The sequence below is a fragment of the Pteropus medius genome, unplaced genomic scaffold (genome assembly GCF_902729225.1).
Source record: "Pteropus medius unplaced genomic scaffold, Ma_sr-lr_union100, whole genome shotgun sequence".
NCBI classification, from domain to species: Eukaryota; Metazoa; Chordata; class Mammalia; order Chiroptera; family Pteropodidae; genus Pteropus; species Pteropus medius.
The window spans coordinates 865,037-884,929 of NW_024342473.1; the positions used below are offsets into that span (position 1 = coordinate 865,037).

Consider the following 19,893-nt stretch of genomic DNA (forward strand, 5'->3'; position numbering starts at 1 on the left):
GCTAGGCTACCTGGATGTTCAAATTGTCTGGGATTATGACAAAAGCTGGGCTGGAGAGAAAGATTGTGAGAGGGAGTGACTGAGGAAGTGAAGACATCAGGGTATGTATGCATTGTGAGTCAGGGCGCATGAGCCTCAGGAAGGCGATTGTCACTGACAGGCATTGTGCCAAAAGCTTTGCATATATTTTCATATTTACTCTTTATAATAGCACCATTAGTTAAGCACTATTATTATCCCCATTTTGCAGATAAGGAAAACAAAACTGAGAACTCTGAGAGGTTTAGTAGCTTTCTGCAGGCCACACTACAGTGAGACAGGGTGGAGCTTTGATGTGATGGTGGAAGGACAGGGCTCTGGAAGGGCCGTGGGGAGGCAGACCCTCCTGATCTGGTGAGTGGCCAGGAGGCTGGGAATGACATCTTTCCCAGATTGGGTGGCAGGGCAACAGTGTTTTTAAGTTTGATCCAAGTTTTAGTTAAGGCCAGAAAGAGAAAAAGACCATGTATTAAAAAGTCTGAAGGTTGAAGAGAGTTAGATTATTGCGACATGGAGAAGTTGTCAAGGAAGAGGCAATATGGAGATGATGATATAGGAGTGGAAAGAAGACAGTGGAGGGGACTTTCTCTAGTTGAGTGACACCGAGTAAGAGGTCTGGTTGAAGAAACTGGCTATAAATATGCTAACTTTGGCATAAGCTATTTTGGTCTTGACCTTGGCTGGGGCTCTAGGAGGATTCTGGCTGGCCTCGACAAGGAGATGAATCAGTCATAAAGCATAGAGAAGTGTTATGGACGTAGCCATATGTGGAGGAGGGGTCCTTGATTGGGGAAGGTGCAGTCTTTTCTTTTGGTGCCTGGAGCTTTGGTGAAGTCATCAGTTACTGGGCAGTACAGTGGCTTTCAGTGGCATAAACAACCAACTCTCTGAAAACAAACTAACTCTGGTTTGTAGCATTTGCCAATTTCTGTGGTATAAATACTCCCATCATAACCAATTTCAAGTTAACATGACCTCACTGAATGCAAAGCTGAGAAGTGTGCACAATCGGGGCTCTTTGGCAGCTGGTAGGAACAGGCTCCTGTACAACGCTGGCTGGTCCAAGCTCAGGTCCATCTGAGCAGCAGAAAAGCCTAGGTTATACAGCACTCATGGGCGCTGTGACAGGGGGCAGCCTCGCAGAATGAGACTGGGTCTTGTTCTGGTTTCTAAATGTACTGTGACATCATGAAGGGTAACATTTGGGTGATTCGTCCTCAGGAATCATTGTGGTTTGGGGAATGGGCCATAACAGGACGGATCTGGGGAAGATTGAGCAATCTGCGTTAACTGAGGAGGACTCTTAGCCATTGGCTCTGTGACCCCTGTAGGGACTCCCCAGTTACATGTCTGCCTTTTGTTCTACCATTACTGGGCCATTCCATGTGATAACACTTTAAGATCTACAAATTTGTGGTAAAAATCTGTCACCTTCTCCCACATAATTTCTTTGCCAAATGAGTTTGAAAATAATTGCAATCAGATTAATAGAATTTCAAATACCCATGAAATTCATCCAGGTGAATAATTTATTTTAATCTATAAGGAAAAAATATCCTCTGTTCTGCAGCAACTTCAATTATTAGGATATTCATGCATAATAGAGAATGGCTTCAGAAAAAGGAGATGGTAAAACCAACAAGGAAATAAGCCATGACAGGAGATAAATAAAATCAGTCTGGAAATATTTTTCTCATCAAATTGCAAAAATGTCAAATGTAAACCAATGTACTTTCTGGTCACACGTTCCTACTCTGTGCATCCCACATGAGTGAAGACTATTTAGTCTAGATATACAATATTAGTGCAGAACTTTTCTTGCAATGGCATGTATTAGTACACAGATCTTCCCATATAAGTTAGCATTCTTACTTCTTACGAAACATTTGAAAAGACCATGACATTCTCCCGCTCATGGATTGAACCACATGATCTGCCTGATGCTTTTGCATTATAACCACCAAAAAACAGAAAATTTTCTTTTTCCTTCTTTTTCAAATTGTTCTTTAATCTATCTCTGGCATTCTGGGAAGGTACCATAGATCACAACGGAAGAGGAGGGAAAGGCAAAGGAAATAGGAAAGCTGTTTCACAGATGATAAATGTTTAGGTCCTAGTACTTAATTTAAAAAAAAAAAAAAACAACAATGATTTTTTAAAAGGATTCTTTCTGAAGAAAAGAGAAGGTGCTAATTTAGCTACCTCTGTAGAATATCAGTCTGTTGAAGTTCTGTGGCAGATGTTGCTATGTGAGTCTCGCAGTGGCTTTACATTTCTCATCTTGGTTTCCTCCTTTTGAGAGTCACAGTGCCAATTTGAGGCTCATCAAATACCAATCATATTAGATTTACTGACTTCTCATTTTGCTACTCTGCCTAGTCTTTATTCATTATTTATATCATGGCTATCTCCTCCCTCTCACCACACAAAAAAATTAACTTATCTTCCAATGAAAGGGAGAATTATAATAAAAATAGAGCCATTAAGACATGATGGGAAATGAGAAGTTGGAGATGGCTGGGAACCAGAACAATTATTTGTATCAAAAAACCAGCGAAAAGGGAAGCTACTACAGTTGAACCAAAACGTAACCCTGAACTCCCTGGCAGTCAAAGCACAAAGGAAGCAGGATGACCCGTCTTCTGCCACTTCATACAGCTCATCACTAAATACTCTAGAATTGTAGGACGAACAGCCCGGCAAGCATGCTTTCCGCAGGCCTTCTGCTGCTCCGAGACACTTACCTGATAATATGGATGCAACAGCTGCAATGATGAAGGACACAATGACACCAGGTCCTGCCATTTCCTTGGCCACCAAGCCAGATACCACGTACATCCCAGTGCCCACGCAGCTGCCAACACCAAGGGAGATCAGGTCCACAGTGGTGAGCACCTGGGCCAGCTTGGTGCCGTGTGCCGTGGTAGCCCCTGTTCCCTCCAGCATGGACTCTACTGGTTTGGTACGCAGGATTCTAGAGTGCATAGCATACCAGGCGGCTCCCCACTGCACCCGCCGGGGGTCCAGGGAGGCGAGGAAGCCACTCATCCTGAGTGGTAGGGGTTACAGTGAAGGTCAACTGATGGAATAGGGCTATGGAAGCCTTAGTGGATGCTTCTGGAACTCATCTAGTGCACGGAGATCTCCCTTTTAGGAAAGGTCCAGAGGGACCCAAAGCGGCCTTCTCCTGGGCATGAATGTCTGTAGGAAAAACACAAGAAAAAAGAAGATGAGACCAGGTGGGAAACAAACCATGACCTAGGGACAGGATTGGAGGTCCATGCACTGCACTGGGAGAACCGGTCTATCCTGTGTACTCACGCGCAGGAAGGTTGCTTTTCCCTTGGTGTCCTCTCCAGCGCTAAATGACGGTCTGTAGTTTGCACTGTGTTGCATAGTTGTTCTGAAGAGAATGGTCTGAGTCAGGACACTGCCACTTACTTCTCTGGGACCTTGTGTAAGTCACTTCACTTCTCTGTACTTCGGTTTCAACTATATAGTGGGGCTAATAAAGTCTGACTAGTAAAGATTAGAGTATATCTGAACCAAGCTTAAGACAATGTGTGGCACATGGAACATGCTAATCTGTCCAAACTCTAAGTATTTTTCACCTGGTTTGGCCAAGACTTTGTCTGTGATCCTTGGGCATATTCTTTGGAGACACAATAGCCTCATTGTTTTGCACAAGGATGTAAAATTAGATCTATGACTCTCAAGAGGGGCAGTACTTTGGAAGGTTTTGGAGCCTTGCTCTCCAATGAAATGAAAATGTTTTGAGCATTTTTTTTGGGGGGGGGGTCTCAAAGATTGAGGAGGGAGGGAGTGTCCTTGGTATTTGGTGAGCAGGCTCCGGAGATGCTGAATGTGTGAGAATGTATCTCATCAGACATCCTTGTAGACGAAAATTCTGGTTGCGATGATCTGAACCTAAATCCTAACTCTGTTTATCATATAAACACTCGGGATTTTTTAGGGAGGATTTTAATATAGAAGTACATTTAAATTTCCAGATATGCCACTATAGAATAAATTGAAGGAAGATTGCAAATTCCTTAGTTTGGAACTTAAGAGGACTTCTTCACACTTTCAGAAAACCAAGGCCCCCACGGCAATGCTACCGTGCTGCTGCATCTCCCACGCAGCACACTGTAGCAGCCTGCTGTTTGGAACTGGCCCATTTACAGTATTTTTCCATATAGTGCATGTGTCTGACAACTTCATTTGGACATGCCTGCGTGTTTACATACTAAAATATGCTATATACAGGTAGATTACTATATACAGAGTGTTTACATACTAAAATATGCTATATATAGGTAGATTACCCATGAATTTTGCTTCAAACATTAAAGAGGGGTGTAACGAAAACACTTATTACAAAAAAGGTATTGGGTCTGATAGAGTTGAGAACTATTGTATTAGATGATTTCAAAAGTTTTGTCCAGTTAGAAAAATGCAAAGATTATATAAAGCGATTTTCTTTGGAAGCCAGAAGCTTTAAAAAATTCTATAAAGAAAATTTTGAGGTATGGCTAAATGTGCTGCTAAGCCTAGGACATTTGCATTTATAGTAAGTACCAGTTCATGTAATCTACCAATATTATTAATTAATACCACTTAGCACCTAATGTAACACTTGTATGCTTCTAAAGCTTTTGCAAACACTAACTAATTAGAAGAGTCATGCGAAATGTGGCAGTTTGGTTCACAGGGGTTGGGTGATGGCCCTGCTGGTTTAATTTCCTCCTGGATTTGACAATGATGCTTCATACTGGATTTTGGCTGTATTTTAACTCTTGATAACACCTTAAATATCAGTATAGTAGGATAGTGTCACTATATATGCCGAAGTCATTTAAAACCTAGAGTGTTAGCACTTTTTTTTTTTTAAGATTTTCAGATTTGTGAGAAAATGTGTCACATGTATATCAGAAAGGCTGCAAGAACAATTGCTTTGCTTGAGCTCTTGTGGGGAAATTAATTTATACATCTATTTAATTTCAACTCGGCCAGCATGTATGGAGCATCGATGATATGCCATGCATGGTATTAGATGTGGTACCTGGTCTCATGGAGCGCCAAGTCTAGAATGGGAGATGACGGACAAACAAGTCACAATGCAAAGGAGGAGGTTTGTTTTTTTCTGGAAAGCTTTTTTTTCCTCGTACAAAAGCATAGCATGGCTATTGCAGAAAAATCAGACAATATAAACAATGACATTCAGTGAGGAGAGACAAGAAAATACAATACACAGGTAGAGAAATAGAACCAGATGTTTCAAGAGAGAGATAGGGCTATGTTATAGGTTGAATTGTGTCCCCCTACAGTTATGTGTTGAAGCTCCACTCCCCAGTACCTGAGAATGTGACCTTATTTAGAAATAGAGTTGTTGCAAATGTAATTACTTATGATGAGGTCATACTGAAATAGGCTGGGCACCTAATCTGACTGGTGTCCTTATAAAAAGAGATTTGGCAAAACAGGAATAAACTCTTAGATATAAAGAACAAACTGATGGTTGCCACAAGGGAAGGGGTTGGGTGATGGGTTAAAAAGAGGAAGGATTAAGATGTACGACTTAGCAGTTATAAAAAAAGTCATGGAAATGTTAAGTACAGTGTAGGGAAAATAGTTGATAATATTATAATAACTATGTATGGTGTCAGATAGGTACTAGAATTATCAAGGTGATCACTTTATAAGTTATATAAATGTCTAATCACTGTGTTGTACATCTGAAAATAATATAATATTGTATAGCAACTGTAATTGAAAAATAAAAAAATTATTAAAAAAAGAAATTTAGACACAGAGCCACATACACACAAAGAACAAGATGTGAAAATGAAGGCAAAGGCCAGTGTGATGCATCTACAAGCCAAGGAACACCAGGGATTGCTGGCAAACCACCAGAAGCTAGGGGAGAGCCATGGACCAGATCTTTCCTCATGGCCCTCTGAAGGAACCAACCTTGATGACACCTTGATCTCAGATTTCCAGCCTCCAGAACTGTGAGAAAATAAAATTCTGTTATTTAAGTCACCCAGTTCAAAGCCCTTCGTTATTGTGGCTAACGAATACAGGCTATAAAGAAAATCAAATCGAGTGACGAAGGGGTGAGAGGGTCTCTGTGGTCATGGCATTGGCTCCTGAGTGACGACAAGGAGCACTTGTGGCAGGTGTCAGGGAAGAGTTTTCCTGTAGAGCAGGTTCAGAGGAGAGAACAGAGGGAGCCTGTTCTGGGAACTATGTGAGACAGGAATGGGGTGAGGGGAGGATCTGAGTGCTGTGTTAAAGCTGGACATGTGTCGACTAATTTAATTCTTACAACAAATCTACCTTTAAAGATGAGGCAATGGAGGTCTAGTACCTTCTCAGAAGTCGTGGAGCCCATTAAGGCAGAGCCAGCACTCGGCCCTGGGGTGTCTGCTTACAGAACTCATGTCCCTACTCCTGGCTCTCCTGCCTCAGGTATGTAGGGTCAGACTGCTGGGGTCTCTCAAGCCAAGACGAGGGCCTTGAGTTTACTCTTAAGTACAATTTAAAGCTATTGGAGGGTTTTATTCAGATGAGCAATGCATTATGATTTATATTTTTAAAAGCTCATTGTAGTTGCTGTGCAGTTAACTGAGGAATCATGCCCAATGATAGGTTGGTCCCAGGATGGATGTAAAAAGATGAGTGAGTGCACCTACTGCCAAGGGAGGCAGGAGCTCTGCACCTTGGCTGCATAGTGGAATTACTCCGGGATCTTTCAGAAACACCGATGCCTGGCCCTCGCTCCAGAAATCCCAGTTTAATTGGTCTGAGGTGTGGCCTAGATTTAGGATTCATTAAAGGTCCTCAGGTGAGTCTAGCAAGGCAGGGTTGGGGTCCACTGCCCTACACCACTGGTAATGACTGAAGTGCTGGGTATGGAAAACTAGATATTACCTGTGTTATTTAATTTTACGTGTCAACCTGGCTGGGCTAAGGGATGACAGACAGGTGGTGAAACATTATTTCTGGGTATGTGTGTGAGTATGTCTCTGGTAGACTGAGTAAAGAGTATGGGTGGGCATTACCTGATCCATTGAGGGCTTGAATAGAACAAAAACATGGAGGAAGGGTGAATTCACTGATTCTGTTTGAGCTGAGACATGCATCTCCCATCTTTGGACATTGATGTTCCTGGTTCCTGACCTTTTGGAGTCAGAGTGGAACGTATATCATTGGTCCCTCCTGATTCTCAGGACTTTGGATTCGGACTGGTTTTCCTTGTTCTCACACAAACAGCTAATTATCAGACTTCTTAGCCTCCATAACATGTGGGCCAATTCCTGTAATAAATCCCCTCTTATATATCTGTATATATCCTATTGATTCTGTTTCTCTGGAGAACCCTGACTAATCATTGTCATTTTCCCCAGGGGGCCACAAGTCTGGCAGGTCCTTCCTGTTTATCTTCCTAGGCAGGTAGCAGGGCCTCTCAGCAGCTGTCTTCTGCTGGCAGCGACTGTGGATGCTGTGCTGTCTGGAGACACCCTCTGGGATATTTGTCTGATGAGCCCTTCATTGGAAACTGTCACAAGGACATTGAGAAGTGAACAAGGCTTATTAGAGAGGTGATGGCTTCTATTTAATAGACAACTAGAAACTGTGATGAAAACAGAGAGAATCAACTAAAACAAAAGTTGAGGATGGTGAGAATTTCTTCCTGGTTCTATTCCCTCCGTGTAATTATTCTGAGTGCTTGCTTTATTGATGCAAGCAGGGGCTTAGGGCATTTCCTGTCTTGGTTGGAAATTTACTGGGAAGAACAAAATGTACAAAAGAAAACATGCTTCTAAGTGACTATTGACAATATCCATATTCATTACCCCCAGATTATGTTAATCAAAGACAGTTTTGGAAGCTCACTGTTGTTGTCTTTCCAAGATGAGCAATAAATGTGTGTTGTGCTTTCTCTAGCACTTTAATTCAAGTTTCTCAAAATACTTCACAGTTTTAACTAAAGAAGGCTTACAAGGCCTCTGGGAGAAGACAGTCATCATTGTGGTGTTTGCCGGGGTGCTTTAGGGTTCAGTGGGCTCCAAGTATAATGATGGTAAAAGCAGGTTTGGGTAAGGATGAAAATGATTATGGCTTAGAAGTTCACAGAAGAGGTAGGATTATCGAATTAGATTGGAGCCTGCCTTTGGAAAAGAGGAGAGAAAGGAAATGAAGGATAACAAAACAGTAAACAGCCAAAAATCACTCCTGCCTGATTTTGCAAACATACTAAAGGATTACAGAAATCCCTTTATGACATTCCCTGAGTAATTGTCTAGTCTTTGCTGGAACATCTGGAGTAGCAGGGAACATTGATTGACAAAAGCAGCCCCTTCACATGATTGGACAGTTATGATTGCTACAAAATTCTTTAAATCAATATCCTCTGGCAAATGAAGGTTACAGTTGGAGTGAGAGGTACCTGGTTTGATGAGCCCCACTGGTGACTATGGGGTCTGAAGGAGGCTTCTGAGGCCTCTTCCCACTCTTGTACCCTGGGCTCCTGCACTAACCATTCTCCTCACCAGCTTCACTGCTTTTCCTCCTTTGGGCAGAGCTCCTGGCTCTTGGTTAAACATATAACTCTTCAGCCAGTTTCCTGGGGTTCAAATTCTAGCTCTGCCCTTATTAGCTAAGTGACTTTGGACAAAGCCTCTGTATGCTTCAGTTTTGCCATCTATAAAATGAGATAATAAGAGTTCCTAGCTCACAGGGTTGTGTTAAGAAGGGAAGAAGTTAATATGTGTGAAGCGTTAGCACAGTGCCTGGCACAGCATGCATGAGTGCCATAGGAGCGTTAGCTCAGGCCCTCGACCAAATCTTTTTGTATCCTAATCCAACACCCTCTCCCACTACCTCCAATACCCTAGGCAGCTCTCAGAAGGCCCTAGGCTTTTCTCTGCTTAAACTCCCCCGAGTTTCTTCTGGCTAAAGACTGAATGCCCTGGTACTTTCGCTGCAAGGGGCTCATGCTTACCTTTCTCATGTTTGTAGAGAATGGATTTTTCCTTTCTTGTGTTTCATTACCTAAAAGGGCCTCTCCGAAGATTTGCTTGGCCATTAGGGGCTTATACCTTTTTTATACCTTTGACTTTTCTACCATCAGGTGGCTAAGACATGATAGGTTCACTTACAGCTACCACCTTATGCCCCAAAGCATGACACCTTCTGACCTTTATGCCTGTGGCTCACTCAGCCAGTCTTTGACAGCAGAGTCTCTGCTGAGGCCTTTGCTTCTGTTGCTCTCTTCTAGTCCTTCCAAGTTTGCCAGATATGGCTGTGTTTATACCTTGACTATGGATGTGCTTGTCTGTCAGTCTCCATGACTTTACACTGGTGGCCAGATACAGGTCAGATGTGTCTGAATCTCAGGGTCTGCCCAAACCCAAAAGAACACCCTAGTCAATTGAATTGAGATCTGTGTCCTGGTAAATTCTTCTGTTGTCCCCAATTTTGCTGTCTATATCTATACAGATTAAGGTTAATCTGCTTACAAGAAAAATCTACAAATTTTTGAAGGCAACTAACTTATCTCTTGGAATCTTATTTTCCCCAGACTAATCATCTTCAGTTTCTTCGGCAGTGTCTCCCATGTTATAGCTTCTAAATCAATCACATTCTGATTTGTAATTCTTGAGCAGACTGCAGTTTATCATGGTTGACATTTTTGGATCATGACAGAGTGGTAAGGGAGATGTTTTGCCCTGTGTGTGTGTGTGTGTGTATGTGTGTGTGTGTGTGTGTGTCTGTGTGTGTGCCTCCTAAATCATACAATGTTGGTGCCTGAAAATTCACTCAGATATACAATTATATATTGTATCAGAAATCAGGATTTCTGATTTTCAGATTACTAATCTTTGCTAAGTATTTGATAGATCAAATCCATCTCAAGTATTTTTTGATCACTTACCATATTGCTTAACACCATGCTAGCACATTGATATTGTATGTGGAATCTCAGACACAGATGGCTTTGTTTTGCTGGAAATGTTTTTAAAGGGGAGTTTTAAACTCTGACAACTAACTAGGTATGCAAAAGAGGTCGCACAAATTCAGCTTCCTTTTCAAGTCTTACTGTTTCTTTTTCTATTTCTAATAAGTTATTGAGTGTATTAAGCAGCTTTTGCTGCAATAACAACCTCAAATTTCAATATGTCACAACAATGACATTTATCTCTTGCCGTGACTCTACTCCAGGCTGTGGATTGGCTTCGGGTCTTTCCCCCAATCTGGACTGTGAGTCTCCACATGTCTTCTCATTGTGGAAGTCAGGCTGGAGGAGCAGCTCTAACTGACGCATGATGTTCTTTTCTGGCACAGGCCAGGCACAAGGGACTGGTAGAAACATGCAATGCCTCTTCTGTTTCTGGCTGGAAGTGGCATTTGCACGGACTTTCCATTGGCTTAAGTAAGTTAAATAATTGAGTCCAAAGTTAATGGGGTGGGTTGCATACCCCTCCCATAGAAAGCAGGTGAGTCATGTGGCAAAGGGTGAGGTTGTAAATTTTCTTATAAAGAAGGATGTGAATAGCTGTGATGATTATATAACTTATCTCACTGAACCCCTGCTATGTACTAGGCAAAGCAATTGTGTTTTGTTTTTGAGGATTTTTTTTTTTCCTGGAATGGGCTTAAGTCTGAGGTATAAACTAAAAGAGATTTTGTTTTGTTCATTCCTGTACTTCTACAATTAATTCTGTAACTGTATAAATATTTATTTCCTTTAACAATCAGCATAAATCTAAAATTCATCTGTTTCTGACACCGAGAAGAACAAAACAATGTCATTCAAAATTTATTTGCTCAAAATAAACAAATCATTTTTTAAAAATCTTACGAAGATTGATCTTTACCTAGTCCGAGACAATATTTCTGCTTAAAAAATTTCCCATTCTGCTTCTCTCTTTGTCAACACTCCAGGGGTTGAGAATATTATCTGTGTATTTATTTGGCAGAAAGTATTGTGCAAACACTCTCAAGAGAAAGTCTGGCATCTACTTAGCAGGAGAAGTGAGGGAAGCTTGTTCAGACATCTAGTTATTTAGAACTGAGATACCGCTTTTCTCTTCCAGCACTCCAGTCAGGGAGAAAATCACAGCCTGACATTACCTTCCACTCTTTTCTCCCACTGATCCCGGGTCAAAGATCTCAGGTCTCTACATGGTAGTATGTATTATTCATTTTGCATTTAGTGATATTAACAAAACCAGAGCCCGGGGAAATGAAAAAACTCTCTATTAATTAGATTTCAATGGGAAACCCCTTTTTAAGAATTAGGCAAGCTACACAAAAAGTCAGTTAATCTTTCCGTGCCACTGTAAAAGATCTAAGAAATTGTATTAACTTAATTATTAAAAGTATTTAATGAGTTCCTACTGTGCGTTTTGCTCAATGGCAGCTGTTATAGTCATACCAGAAATTACTATTAGACATAGAATATCAGGAATTTAGACACAAGGCAGCCTCAGGGGGTGCAAGCAGCCTCTGTTTGTCTTTTCAGAACCTCTCTCCAAGAACACATCCAAGACTCCTTGGCCCTATGCTGGATTGTTCAATGGGAGGCAGCAGCAGATAATTGGGAGGGTGGAGGAGAGGGAGGCTAGGTGTTTATCTTCAGCTCCTCTCTTCTGGGTTTCTGTGGGTTGGCTGTGTCCATCCACTAGAACACATGGCTCCTGCCAGGTGGTCCTCTCCACACAGCTCTCTCTTTCTAAGTCTTGATAACTCTTCTCTCCTTTTGTCTTTTCAGGAAGAGTGTGGTGCCCCCAGAAATGCACTGTGACTCATGATTGCTCTACCCACATCTTTGTATATAGTTATTTTCATTATATTTTCCTCAAACTACTAGATTCACATGCTCCATCTGCTTCCTGTTGGGACTCTGACTGATACCTGGGAACATCCTGGGGCTGGGAGGGATCCAGGACAATTACAGAGACATTGGGTTTGAAACAGAACACTGTGGTCTGAACTCTGCTTCTGCTGTGTGACTTTGGGTGAGTCTCAAAAATCTCTGAGCTGCAGTTTTCTCATCTGAAATATGGGAGTAATAATAGTTACCCTGTAGAATTGTCATGAGGGTTTAATGAACTGATGCTTATGAATGAAGTTTAGAAACTTCAAAGCAGCCTATGAATGTAGGCATTGAAATGGTGACCAATGCCTCAAACGATGGCTGAGACACAGTAAAGGGTCAAATACGTGGTGACAGAAAGAAATCTAACTATGGGCAGTGAACACACAATATAATGTGTATATATGCCTTACTGTTGAATTGCACACCTGCAACTTACTGGATTTCGTTAACCAATGTCATCATAATAAAAATTAAAATTAAAAAAAAAAGATATTTTGCACCAGGAAAAAAAAATAGACTAAAAACTCTTTGCCTTGCTGGTCATATCAATATAGGATAGTGAACTATTAAAATTTGTGAAACCTCTGGACAAAAGAGTACAACAATATTTTTTCTAGTTCACATTTGGTTAGCCAGAAAAATTAGCTAGAACATATTTCCCAAGTGTTCTAGTTACTGGGAGTTCAACTGCATGCAAAAGTTATTGGGAAATATGGTAAGCCCTTAGGCCATTTCTAAGATGCATGCAGATTTTAAAACTTAACACTGTGAAAGGTGAGGAGTACATCATCATACAATGAGCCTACATTGTGAATCAGGAGACCTCAGGTATTGTACTTAGCCTTATCAGAAGCTATTGGAGAAACCTCGAGTAAGCCATAGCTTGCTGAAGATTCTAATTTCTCATTTAAAAAAGATGATGAGTTACTTTTTAATGCAACACTACAGGTTGCAAAATGCATTCGTAGGTGATGCCTAAGGTAAATTTTTGCACAAAAATTCTTATCTCTCCTCCTTAAATGTGATTAGAGAGGCCTTTTTGAATAATGAAATCATGGAATGTGTTTGTGTTGGAGATCATCCAGTGCAACACCTTCATGCCACATTTAATTAATTTGATGCTGCTAAGCCTCCAGAAGCCAACCTGCACCCACTTGGGCTGGAAGCCTATCTCAGCACGTCGTCACACCCCAGACAGACACTCCAACTGGACTCCTAAGGTTCTGAAGGGTAAGGAGACTTTACTGATGCCTTACTGATGAAATAGAGAAATGCTCTCCCATGTCACAAAGAATCCCTCATGTATTAGTTGCCTGAGTCTGCTGTAATAATTGACCACAAACTTAGTGGTATAAAACAACGCGAATTTATTATCTTACGGTTCTGAGATTGTAGGATTGAGTTCCTTCTGGAGGCTCTAAGGGACAATGTGTTTCCTTGTCTTTTCTAGGTTCTGGAAATTAGAAGCCACCCACATTCCTTGACTCCATCCTTTCCTCCATCTTTAAAGCTAGCAGCATAGCACCTTCTCTCCTGTCTGACCTCTTGCCCTGCTCTTATAATAATCCTTGTGATCACATCAAGCCCACCCATTTAATTCAGGATAATTTGCCCATCTCAAAAACTTTAATTTAATTACCTCTGCAAAGCCCCTATATCATGTAAAGTTATGTAGTCACAGGTTCTAGAGATTAGGATGTGGACATCTTTGGAAGTCATTATTCAGCCTATACACCTTCTAAGAACCACTCTTTAGAAATATCTCTCTTCATATGTCTACACTCTATAGCAAACTTCACTCTTCTCTCTTTGCCTGAAAAAACTTGACTCAACATTTCTCTATACCCTGTCTCCAAAATTCTGTCCCTAATTAAGACAAAAACTTAATTAAAACTACATCTGCTTACTGTTCCTCAAGAATGCCCTTGGTAGAATAATTCAGTCAGCTACTTTCAGATGAGCAGCTCTGGAGCCTGAGCACTGAAATGACTTATCCAAGGTCACACCAGGTAATAGCAGTCTCCTGACTTCCACACCAGTGCTCTCCTGCTGTTCTGTATTTAAGAAGAGGAATGAAGCCTACATTTTCTTTGTATAATATCACTCTCATGTCAAGCTTGGGATGACCCCCAAAGGAAAATTAGGTATTTTCCCGTTTTCTATGTGGTAATGTTCTTTTAAAATATATTTTCCTCCTAGGAGCTGAGGGAAGGACAAGAGCGTTTAATGTTCTTCAAAGCTCTTCGTAGTGACTTGACCTTTATAGAAATTCCTTTGTCTCACTTTGGAGAAGCATGACTCTTGCAGGAGTCTTCTAAATGCTTTTATTGACATTATTACCATCTGGCTTCCCCAGAGTTGCACAGGAAAATCCTTAAATAGGTGCATCTCTGAAGCTACTCTCCCTGGATATGATAACTATTGTTGCCCATGTAAAAAGCCCCCTCACACATCAATAACTGCAATTTGGATAACTGACTTCGTGATTTTGTGTTCGGAGCTCATATTTGAAACTGCTTTTGTCTTTTCTATTCACTGTGTCTTAATCTATATACCCAGGCTTCTTTTGAATTTTGGATTAAGTTATTCTGGACACTTGCCACTTGTCTCTTTGAGATTCCTTCCACTGCTCCCAAAGGAAATTTCTACTATTCTAAATCATCTGCATTTTAAGTCAAATAATTTCAAGTAGACCCTTCAAGTTTTGATAATGGCCATTTTTATATGATACAGCAATAAACAGGCAAGTGGACAGAATCTTAATTTTATGTAGGTTCCATTAGCTTTCAGTTCTCAACAAAGCCTGACTCCACACAACCAGCTCCATTCTATTCTTGGTTTGTACTGTTCTCAACACACACCTTCTGCTTTAATGTGTTCAGAGCACCTAGTAAATGTTTGGCACCATGTATACAAGATGCAGAGACAGGGAAAGGAAGAAGAGGACCCTTGCCCACCAGGAGCTCCCAGGCTGGCTGGGAAGATAAATCTGACAATGAAGGGACCATTTAGTGTGACACACACAGCAGGTGTCCCCACTCACTACAATGATTTTACTTATTAGCCTTACTTTTCTCTGTTTTTCTCACCTTTCTCCCTCAAAGCTATTCACATTTTCATGCTATTTTGGGACTCAGCTGATATTCTGTTTGTTATTATATGTATGTTAATCACTTGGGCCTTCTCTTTTCTGATTTCCTAGATGACCCCCAACTCAGCATTTATTAAATTGCTTTGTACAGATTGTTACACACTTGAGGGCTAGGATCTCCTTAACTCTCAAACTGGTTTTGTATTGCAAAGAAAATGCAATTTGGATTCATTACCATGGCCTACAGGGCCCTATGCAGTCTAGTGTCTACTTTATCCAGTTCATCTCCTGCCACCCTGTCTTCCTTCAGCCACACCGACCTTCGTTCTGTTCTTGAAACACACTGAACTCTCTGTTATTTCAAGGACTTTGCACTGATTTCCATTACCTGAAATCTGTTGCCCCAGGTCTTTTTATGGCTCTCTTCTTCTCATGATTCTGGTCTCAGCAGAAATGTCACCTCTGCAGAGCAAGGCCTTCCTGAACCACCTGAACTAAAAGTAGCCTTGTTCTTTCATCTTGCCTCTCTGATGTTCTATCCATCCATCCATCCATCCATCCATCCATCCATCCATCCATCCATCCATCCATACATCCATCTATTTATCTATCTACTTACCTATCTACCTATTTATTTATTATTTATTTATTTGTAATTTATTCTTATTAGACATTTATTTATATTTTCATTATCTGTATTCTCCCTCTAGACTGTAAATTCCTTGAAGGTAGGGATTTTGCCTGTTTTATTTTTTGCTGAATCCCCAGTGACCACAGCAGGGACTGGCACACTGTAGGTAATCAACAAATATTTGTAGAATAAAGATTCCTCTATAGTGCTAAAAAGAATACTGGGCATAAATATTTTTTTAATAAAAGATATCACTTACAATAGCAGTTTATAATAATTCTTGCTATGTTGAGACATCTATTGCAATGTAAGATGACTTTCTTTGCTAATTACTTTTTGCGCATAAAATCAAAGAAGACAAACCCTTAGAAATCATTCGATCCAAGTCTCAGATTTCACAAATGTAAAAACACTTTTCATTGAATGCCTTCACAGATCCCTTTGGGAAACTAAATTGTCTGTAAATAGTATATGTCATTATAAATAAATTATCTCTCTATATTTTGATTCTTTTATATTCATTAAGGCAAGGGAAGATAATTAAAAATTTACAGTATTATAATATTAAATCTTTAATAGTAAATTTTAGTTAAGGTTAGAGTTGTACTTTTTGTTGTAGACGGTCCATGTAGTTCCTTGGAGACCTCAGTCTTTTATCTAATTATAGCAGTAAAAACCTCCTAAATCACAGACGTTTGACAGCCTGCAAATTTAACACATTTTTGAAAACTATAGATCTGCTTTGCCCTGTGGGCACATTCTTCATTTCTAGCTTGAGAGTTTACTTTGAGGATGGCGCCTACACAGGATCTGCGAGTCTGTAGGACCTCAGGGTATACTCTCTGGATCCACAGCCTAGAGGATTCCTCTCTGGAGGCAAGTTCCTTCCATGACTATCCTCATGTCTTTTCATTAGGAAACCTGATGAAAAGCGTATTTCAATGCCAATAGCCCTAAGTTGTAGAGGAATGCCAGATTTCATTTGGGGACATTTAAATGCATTCATAACCTCCAAGCTATTTGACTGAAAAGTGTTTGCTTCTAAGCTGTTGAGTTAAAAATTTTCTAGATTACAAGTTCTTAAATTCAAATTATTCCTCATAGAGCATCGTAAGGAGCAATTGTTAAGGCAAGTCTAAATATTCAATAAGATGGAACAATATGCCCATTATCACAAGTATTTGAAGAAATGTCAAATAAAAGGAGACATTTTCTCTTATTAACATGGCAAAGGTTAAAAAAATAAAAATACTTACTGCTGATGAAGGGTCAAAGAAATGACACTTCCATACACTGATGGTGGGAGTGTGAACGGACATAAATGTTTTTGGAAAGTAAATCTATCATGTGGAAATAATCAGGCGCAAAAAGTTTTTTTCTCAAGGGCATCCATTCAGTATTATTTATAGAGGTAAAAGTATGAGACAACCTAATGTTCAAAAATAAGGACAGAGTAACATGAATTATGAGGCATTCAAAGAATAAAATAGTAAGCAAACATTAAAATATTGTTCTAAAATAATAATTTATGGACATAAGAACTACTGAGGATATAAAATTAAAGCAACTATAATAATAAAGGATATAGAATAGTATATAGAGTATAATCCAATTTCATTTGTGCACTAAGATGTTAAAAGTATAGATCTATGTATGGTGGGATTAGGAGATTTTTATTGTTATCTTTTTTTTGTGACCAGTTTCTATTCCTTTAAAATCAGAAAAAAAATTAAAAAACAAAACACAGAAGATCCCAGAATAATGAGCATGCTTCTGTTCCCAGCCAGGAAGATAAATCCTCGGTTTTTATATTTATGCGTCTATGCATCTCCACTATGGGAACTGTTTTAGGATCTGTTCCCCCCATACAATTAGAACAGCCAACATTATCATTATCATTATCATTCTTTTCACTTTGGAGATTGAATTTTCAGGCACAGGGAAAGCTTTAACTTGGTTACAGAATCAACTTTCCTTAGCACATTTGAATCACCACGAGCCTGGAGATGGGATTCTCTCAGTTGCCACATCCCTGTTGGGAAGATAAGATCTGCCCTTAAAGCAAACACCTCACTTTTATGACCTTGGTTCCTCTTAGCTTGGTTTACTTTCTTTCCTTGTTGACCATGCCCCTAAAGCAACAAATTCTGAAAATTTCATGGACTGTTCTAAGAATTCTAATTATTCTCAACAGGTTCATCTGACAAAACAAGTAAAAATGCCCCTCCTCTCACAATCTCCATGCCTTCTTTAGGACTGCCTTGCTGTAGCTATTGTCCTCCAGGCTGTCTCCACTTCTTCCTATCTTGTCAGTCATCAGCGCTCTCCATTCTGTCCTTCACATCTTCCTTGCCACCAAAATGTCTTTTGCTGGGGTCATCAATAGTTTCCATGTTGCCAAACCCAATGACTGTATTTTAGCCCTCATCTCCCTCACATGATCTGCCAGTGCCTTCAACACATTTGTCACGTCCTCCCTCTTAAAATGCTCTCATTTCCTCTTATAACAGTGAGAGCCATGGGTTTTGTATGTGTCTGTCAAGTGCAAACTTGACAGTGCTCTCCCATCCTTCTTTTAGGAATAAGCTATTGTGATTTTTTTTCTTTTTCAGTATAATGGAATTTTAAAAGGAATAACACATCCTCCAGAAGATCCTTACTGCTGGTACATTTTTAGCCCTTAATATGATGACAACTATTAATCACAGAATGGAATCATGGAATGAGATTTAGATGTGACCGTGTATTAGACAGTGTGAGTCAACATCAGGAACACATTATGTTATAATGCCCGGAATGTCTTTGCTGAAAGAGTTGGGTAGAGGGAAAGGTACTATCTGAGTGCTCTTAAGTTCGACATGAAAATAAAAAAAGGAAAATTTGCTTGTCAAATATGAACAAGAATATAAATATTCCTTGAGGTAGAGGGTCAGATGGTTTACAAACTTTCAGGTACATCTGGACTGTTTGGTCATTTTTGCCCCTTGACCTATGCTTGGAGTTGACCTGCCTGAGACTGTTGCCCTCTATGAGAGCCGAAGCTCAGACTGAAAGTGTAAAGTACCCTTGCCAAGCTAGGCTGGTGAACCTGCTTCTCTGGTGCCTTTTACCTCCTCCTTTCTCCCAGAAGATGCTGGCCCAGATGCCTGATATTTAGAATCAGCCCAAGATGTTCTGCATCAGCGAGGTCCTTGAGCTCACAGACCTCTATCCCCAAGAAGCACGATCCCTCTAGGACTAAGCAGAATGGGAAAGGGATGGGCCAAATTGCATTTCATATTTTGAGAACGCCCAACAGATGAGCGTCTGCGTTCATAGCCTGGGATTGAGAATGCTTAACTGGTTCCGCCAATCATAGGCAAGTGTCGACAGTGTAAATCCTTCTTGCTTGTGGTTTGAGTCTGAAATCACCAATAAAAAGGGAAGAACTCCCCTTGGGGCACATCACAGGGTTGGAACAGTCCCATCGTTATTTTGAACTCTGGGTTTCATTTTGTTATAAGTATTATCCACTTATAAGATAAGGGGTAAAATAGACAAAAACTAGAATCTCTTATTATGAGTCTAGAAATTGAGAGGTTAAATGGTTATATGTCTAACATGCAAATCATAGTGCTTAAACAAAGTGGGTCTTCCCTCTCTGCCTTCTATGTTTGCACATCTGAGGTAGAAATATTTGCCCATCCACTCCTATGTACCAGATGCTGCCCATATCTTATCTTGGGTAACCTTCACCTAAAAATGTCACCACTTATATGATGCTTACTATGTGCCAGTCATGATTTAAACTGATTTACATATCAATTTAAATTTTTACAACAGCCCTATGAGTGAGATGTCATTTTTAACCATCTCCAAATTGAAGATGAGGACACTGGAGCCCAGAGTAGTTAAAGCCTTTGTTCAAAGTGACATAGCTACTAAGTGGCAGGGCTGGGATTTGAATCCAGGCTCTGTGGCTCCAAAGCAGTGGGCCATCTAGAGCAACCCTGTCCAGCAGAGCTTTCTATGATGATGAAATGTTCTTCTGCTGTCCGGTACAATAGCCATAACCACACGTGGCTATTGAGCACTTGAAATGTGGCTAGTGCAACTGAAGAACTGAATTTTAAATTTTATTTAATTTTGATTAATTTAAATTTAGATAGCCACATGTGGCTAGTGGCTCTTACACTGTACAACACAGCTCTGGAGTTTGTGCTTACTAACTTCCAAAACAACATCAGAATGGTAGTAGTATCCTTT

The 19,893-nt window shown here is 40.3% G+C and overlaps 1 protein-coding gene across 1 annotated transcript in view; it reads right to left on the minus strand.

The window, feature by feature from the left end:
- The window catches only part of SLC7A14 (solute carrier family 7 member 14), a 47,867-nt gene extending 44,780 nt beyond the window's left edge, over positions 1-3,087 (minus strand). Inside the window, exon 1 of the mRNA XM_039864993.1 lies at positions 2,784-3,087. Coding sequence (XP_039720927.1) covers positions 2,784-3,087 — 304 coding nt within the window. The remainder of the gene's footprint in view (positions 1-2,783) is intronic.
- Between the last annotated feature and the right edge of the window lie 16,806 nt (positions 3,088-19,893).